This window comes from Corvus brachyrhynchos, unplaced genomic scaffold, assembly GCF_000691975.1.
Source record: "Corvus brachyrhynchos isolate BGI_N302 unplaced genomic scaffold, ASM69197v1 scaffold308, whole genome shotgun sequence".
Classification (NCBI taxonomy): Eukaryota; Metazoa; Chordata; class Aves; order Passeriformes; family Corvidae; genus Corvus; species Corvus brachyrhynchos.
In genome coordinates, this window is record NW_008239538.1 from 140706 (window position 1) to 147076 (window position 6371).

Consider the following 6371-nt stretch of genomic DNA (forward strand, 5'->3'; position numbering starts at 1 on the left):
CCCCGCCTCCCCCCAGGACCCCAACCCCCCCCCCACCATCCCCTGTCCCCCCTCACTTTCCCCCACACCACCCCATGACCCCAGTCCCAGTCCCGTGACTCCCCCAGTGTCTCCCCAGGGCCCCAGTCCCGATGCCACGGTCCCCTGTCCCCCCCCAGGTGTCCCCGGGGTCCCCCCAGCCCCCGATACCGAAATCGGCCGGAGTGAGCTTCCTGACAGAACTGGAGGGATCGGAGAGCCGGAATTCTGTATCGGTGCTGGACTCACAGCGGGTCTGTCCTGCTCCTGCAGGTCGGGGAGACTTTGCCGCTGGGTATTTATCCACCATAATTATAAATATTCATTAAAATGGGCCCCCCATCGAACACAGAAACAGCACCTTTCCTGGAAATCATTTGCATGGCTCCACCTCTTTCCAGCAATTGTTTTATTGCCCTGGAGAGTCCTAAAAATGGGGTTTCCGGGGGTCATTTTCACTGGGTGCCCCAATATCCCAAATGACCTCGCCTCAAACTTTCGCTTTGGCTGCGCCTCCTGTGTTACAGAACTCGCCAAGAGCCCCACTGGAGTTCCCTTTATCTCTTTCTCTGATGCTTCCGGCAACGTTTATCATCCTGTGTAAACACTTTCACATCCTTTATCTTTTTTGCTCGTTCGTCTTTCAGCTCCACCGCAGCCCCTTCAGGGGGACTGGAACTTTCTATTCCCTCGGTTTTTTCTCACCCCCAGGACCCCAATCCCGCTCCCACCGTCCCGTATCCCCCAGTGCCCAGTGCACAAGGCAGAACCGCGCCGTGGTGGTGAATCCTTCCCACAGTGACTGCAGCGTCCCTGCCCTCCGAATGCTCGGAGCTACTCCCTGCCCCTTCCCCCAGCCCAAATCTCCTGACCCCTCCGCTCTCACCAGAGAAACCCACAGGTGAAGAGAGAGTAGCCAGCGGCACCCCTCCCCCGAGTTGCGACAACTTCTTTTGTTACGGTCTCCTAGCAGCACGTGTGGGGGAAAATTCCCTGAGAGGAAGAAACAAAAGGAAAGATCCTAAACCCCAACGTTATCCACCCCGCATTACATCAAACTTACACTTTTAAACTACACACATACATGCATTACCCCAACTATGTACATACCTACGTCTGGATCTAGATACAGGCACCGTGTGACAGACGGTTCACCCCAAAACAAGGTCCCTTTGAGGTAAGCATCGGGTCTCTCCATCCCTTTGCATCACCCACCAGGTGCAACCTGGTCCCTGAGCAAAAACAACCCCACGGATGGGTTTGTCTTTGCTCAAGGCAGACTTTACCCAAACAGTTTTTCCAAGCATACCTCTCATGTGCACCACTGGAACCTTATCCCCGTCTGTTGTTTGTAGGGGTTCAGATTGGGCAGGGCCTGCTCGGCTGGTGGAACCTCGAGTGTTAACTAACCAGGTGGCTCTTGCTAAATGCATCTCCCAGTTTTTGAAAGTCCCCCCACCCAGTGCCTTCAAGGTGGTTTTAAGCAGTCCATTACACCGCTCAACCTTCCCAGCTGCTGGTGCATGGTAAGGGATGTGGTACACCCACTCTATGCCATGTTCTCTAGCCCAGGTGTTTATAAGGCTGTTCTTGAAATGAGTCCCATTGTCAGACTCGATTCTCTCAGGGGTGCCATGCCTCCAAAGGACTTGCTTTTCCAGGCCCAGGATGGTGTTCCGGGCAGTAGCGTGAGGCACAGGGTAGGTCTCCAGCCATCCAGTGGTGGCTTCTACCATTGTGAGCACATAGCGCTTGCCTTGGCGGGTTTGAGGCAGTGTGATGTAATCAATCTGCCAGGCCTCCCCATACTTGTATTTGGACCATCGCCCACCATACCACAGAGGCTTCACCCGCTTGGCCTGCTTGATCGCAGCGCATGTCTCACAATCATGGATAACCTGGGAGATACTGTCCATGGTTAGATCCACCCCTCGATCTCGTGCCCACTTATAGGTGGCATCTCTGCCCTGATGGCCTGAGGCATCATGGGCCCATCGAGCTAGGAACAACTCTCCCTTGTGTTTCCAGTCCAAGTCTGTTGGGGTTCCTCCCTGCTGCCGTGGGGTCCGAGGGGAGGGGACCCTGGGGTAGAGGCACGGCGTTTCCCCACTCCCTGGTCAGCCTCGTTCCCCGTTGGTTGTTTTGTGTTCCCCTGCCCAGGAAGGGCCCTGCTGGTCCCGTGATTGTCGGGGTTCTTCGTCAGTCCCCGGCCAGGCGGCTGGGGAATAAAGATCTCTAAAAAACATCTACCAAGAATCGGTCCCTATTTATTTCCAGGGGCCTCGCAGTCTATACGTGCTGCAGAAATCCCCACTGCAACACAAGTCTATCTGGGACACTTCTGTCTTCGCAGCCTGATCTACCTGCTCATTGTTTCGGTGTTCCTCATCAGCCCGGCTCTTGGGGACGCGAGCATCTACATGGAGGACTCTCACGGGTAGCTTCTCTACCTCAGTGGCAATGCCTTTCCTCTCCTCAGCAGCCCAGATTGGTTTTCCTCTGTGCTTTTTCCCACTTTCCCAGCCACCCCCACAGAGCATTGGCTACCATCCATGAATCAGTGCAGAGGTAGAGCTTTGGCCACTTCTCTCTTCCAGCAATGTCCAGGGCTAGTTGAACAGCTTTGAGTTCAGCGAGTTGGCTTTGCTACCTCAGTGGCAATGCCTTTCCTCTCCTCAGCAGCCCAGATTGGTTTTCCTCTGTGCTTTTTCCCACTTTTCCAGCCACCCCCACAGAGCATTGGCTACCATCCATGAATCAGTGCAGAGGTAGAGCTTTGGCCACTTCTCTCTTCCAGCAATGTCCAGGGCTAGTTGAACAGCTTTGAGTTCAGCGAGTTGGCTTGACCTTGTCCTTCAGTAGCTTCTGCAGCCCCTCGTGTGGGGCTCCATACAGCTGCTTTCCACTTTTGTTTCATCCCTACGATGCGACAGGATCTGTCGGTGAGAAGAGCGTAGCGTGTGTCTTCTGATGGCAGTTGGGTGTATGGTGGAGCTTCCTCAGCACAGGTTACCTGCTCCTGCTCCTCTTCATCAGTGAGACCAAAGCTTTCACCTTCAGGGCCGGTTGTTATGATTTTCAGGATCCCAGGGTGATTCAGGTTTCCAATATGGGCACATTGTGTTATGAGGGCAATCCACTTGCTCCATATGGCATCGTGGCGTGATGGTGGATGTTTCCCTGAACATCCACCCCAGCACCGGTAGTCGGGGTGCCAGGAGGAGTTGTGCTTCTGTGCCGATTACTTCTGAGGCAGCTTGGATTCCTTCACAGGCTGCCAGGATCTCCTTCTCTCTTGGGGTGTAGTTGGCTTCAGACCCTCTGTAGCCTCTGTTCCAGAACCCCAAGGGTCGTCCTTGAGTCCCCCCAGGTGATTTCTCTTCCGGGTGTTATGAATGTTTTGTGATGTTGGCTTTAGGCGTGTTACATGATGTTAGAAAAACTTCCCCGAGGTTCTGTAACGTCACACGTGACATAGAATGTCCATTGTTTATGCAGTCAATTTAGAAAAGACAGGCAGAGAAAGCCTTCACATTCCTGGAGTGTCTTATCAGAGGAGAAAACCAGAAACCAGAGAGAGAAGAATTGATGGAGGGAGCAGAGACGGAATGGAGGCAAGGAGGAAGATAAGGCTGATGGGACGATACACAGAAACTGCACAGAATTTATGAATCATGCATGATGGCGATGAATATACAATGAGAGATGTACTTTTAAAGACGATCTTTTGGATGTAGAGGTGTGCCTTTGGCTCTCTGCCGAAGCACCCGGCCGTAATACCCTTTTTGCTCCTAATTGTCCCCTTTTATTATATATATTTTTTTAATTTTATAAAGAGTGAACCTCATTTTTCACATGGGGGTTAGGTTCCTCAAGTGAATTTCTTCCCATTGTTGTTGGAAAGGTGCTGGAAAGGGGTGTGGGGGTGGGTTTATGGATGAATAGACAGCGATTAAGACGCAAAGAAAGGTGGCAGATAGCTCTGGCATTTCAGAAGTCGCTTTGGTTTTGGGGTTTGGGAGTCCCATGTGGGGGCTGAGCTCTCCTGCTGGGGTTTTTTTGGGAATGGTGGTGTAGAACTGCCACAAGAGGTGTTGGGGCTGACCGCAGACCTGGCCGGTCTTTTTCCCCCCCTGCCACTCCGACCAAGGAGAGTGGCTGCGCGCTGCAGGAGCCGTGTGTGCCGCCCCTCCGCTGCCCTCCGGCACTCCGGTCGAACCTGCCTGCTTTCCCTGCCTCTGCCGGCCGCTGCTCGGCGGCGCTGAGATCAAACACTGCCCGCTGATGCCTCGGGTCAGGCACCATACGCCTTTGACAGGCAGGTGTCATGGGTTAGCAAGCATAGTCCCCAAAGGGATGTCCTTGCCAAGGACTCTGTGACCTGCCAGGACCTAGCAGTGGCCACTTTGAATACAGACAATTCTTTGAGCCACTTTAAATTGTGACCGCCTCTGTGATCCACACTTAAGAATACACAAACCTCCCCCCACAGCTCTCTCTCTCTCGTTCCTGGTGCTGGGACAGGTGGCTGCAGGCCCCGTGCGGGGGCCAGTGGGCCCGGCCAGGCCCTGCTTGGGCCCCGGTCATCCTGGAGCCAGTCCGGCAGAGGTCAGGTGACCAACAGCTGACCAACATCGATAAGCCACACAGCTGCCAGGCCGAGGTGAGATTAACCCTTTTTATTGCTGTGAAGAGCTGAAAACCTGAGGGAAGAGAGAGAGGAGATGCTTAAAGCTGAAATTCTGTTGTGAAGCTATGATATATCAGAGTATCCTGTTGTAATTTCATGAAGATATGGGGGGTGGAGTGTTCAACTCGTGAGCAAAAGCACCTGCGCTGAGATAGGCAGATGCTGACGCAGCTGTAATTTCATGAGAAGTTTGGACAGGGAGAGATGAACCAGATGAGGACTTTTGCTCCAAACGGGAAAGGAGAAAACCTCAGTCCCTAGAGATGAACCAGATGAGGACTTTTGCTCCAAATGGGAAAGGAGAAAACCTCAGTTCCTAGAGATGCTCCCAGAGATAGTCCTAACGATGAAGATGATGAAGACCCTTTGCTCCCAGGGAAGGAGAAGGGCCTCTGTTTTTGTTTCTGAACGGCTCAACCTTAAAATTGTACCCCAAAAAACTTCAAGAGTGGACCCTCGAAAGCAGTTGCGGGAAAAGCTGCAAGTCGGGGGAAAGGACTCACACGCAGGCAGAGAGACTCCTCTTCCTAAATGGACTGCACAATATTTGGAAGTGGGCGGCTGTCTCGTTGTGATAATGTTTTCATAGCATGAGCAAGAAGAGACTTCTCTTTCTAAATGGACTGAACAAGGTTATTATGGAAGTGGTAAACAGACTGAACATCTTAAGGGTTGTCTTTTTACATTGTCAGTGGGAGAAAGGAGGGAGGTGGGGGGAGGAGGAGAGTTCTGAAGGTGTGGATTGATTTTATTTTTCCCTTTCCCCCCTCTTTTAGGTCTATTAATAAACTTCTTTATATTCTTTCAAGTTTGGTGCCTGCTCTGCTTTTCTCCTAATTCTTATCTCACAGAAGGTAAACAGGAATGAGCGTTTTGGGCCAAACCACTACAACAATTTGAGCACTAACTCGGATCTTCCATTAGATAGCACTCAAAGATAACACTCTGAGCTCTGATTGGATCTTCCACACCCGATTTCGTGGGTCCCAAACTGGTCCTGGACTAAAGAATCGTTTGTAGTTGTAATTACAGTTCTTGTTTACACACACTGCTGTTAGAGCGGATATTGAGAGTATTTAAAGCAGAGCCTCGACAAGGTAGAGGCCTTGCCAAGCCTCTAAAGGGGGGAGTGACACTTTAGGTTTTAACTTCTGTGTTTTCCAAACCCCGCACCTCCTGCTGTGCGACTCTGAAGTTTCCTGGGCCCTGCCAGCTGCTGCTCCCTCGTGCTGGTTCGACATAACAAATCTCTCTCGGTTTGCACTTCAAGGACACCAGGCCCCAAAATGTGGAAACTAAAATCCTCTAAATGGGGGCAAACTTGGGACCATTACATCATGAGATTCCAATTGGACAATTAAACCTGATACGCAAATGGACCAAACTTACGGAAGTGTGAAGAACCCGCAAGCTGGGGTCCATCTTGGATGGAGCCTTTTGGCTGCCCGGGGAGTAGCTTTGAAGGCCCTTCAGACAAATACCTGCCTTTATCCCCATGTTCCGGTGGAGTCTCTGTGTTTTAGGCGGCCACCTCAAGGCATCACCGGGGGCTTGGCCAAAGGGAGCGATTTCCGTCCTCCCTTCCTGGTGCCAGCCGTGCCGGGGATGCCGCGGCCTCGGGGTCCCCTCAGGGGAGCTGCTGCAGCGCCCCCCGCTGGGTGTG

The 6371-nt window shown here is 52.4% G+C and overlaps 2 protein-coding genes across 2 annotated transcripts in view; both read right to left on the minus strand.

Annotated features, from left to right (window-relative positions):
- LOC103620439 (erythroblast NAD(P)(+)--arginine ADP-ribosyltransferase-like) overlaps positions 1-331 on the minus strand; it is a 4517-nt gene extending 4186 nt beyond the window's left edge. The window contains 1 exon segment of the mRNA XM_008639049.2: positions 190-331. The gene's annotated coding sequence lies outside the window, so the exon portion shown is untranslated.
- Positions 332-1832: 1501 nt separating this feature from the next.
- MAF1 (MAF1 homolog, negative regulator of RNA polymerase III) overlaps positions 1833-6371 on the minus strand; it is an 18130-nt gene continuing 13591 nt past the window's right edge. The window contains exon 5 of the mRNA XM_017741221.1: positions 1833-2212. Within this exon, the coding sequence (XP_017596710.1) occupies positions 2018-2212 (195 nt within the window). The 3' untranslated portion in view covers positions 1833-2017. The remainder of the gene's footprint in view (positions 2213-6371) is intronic.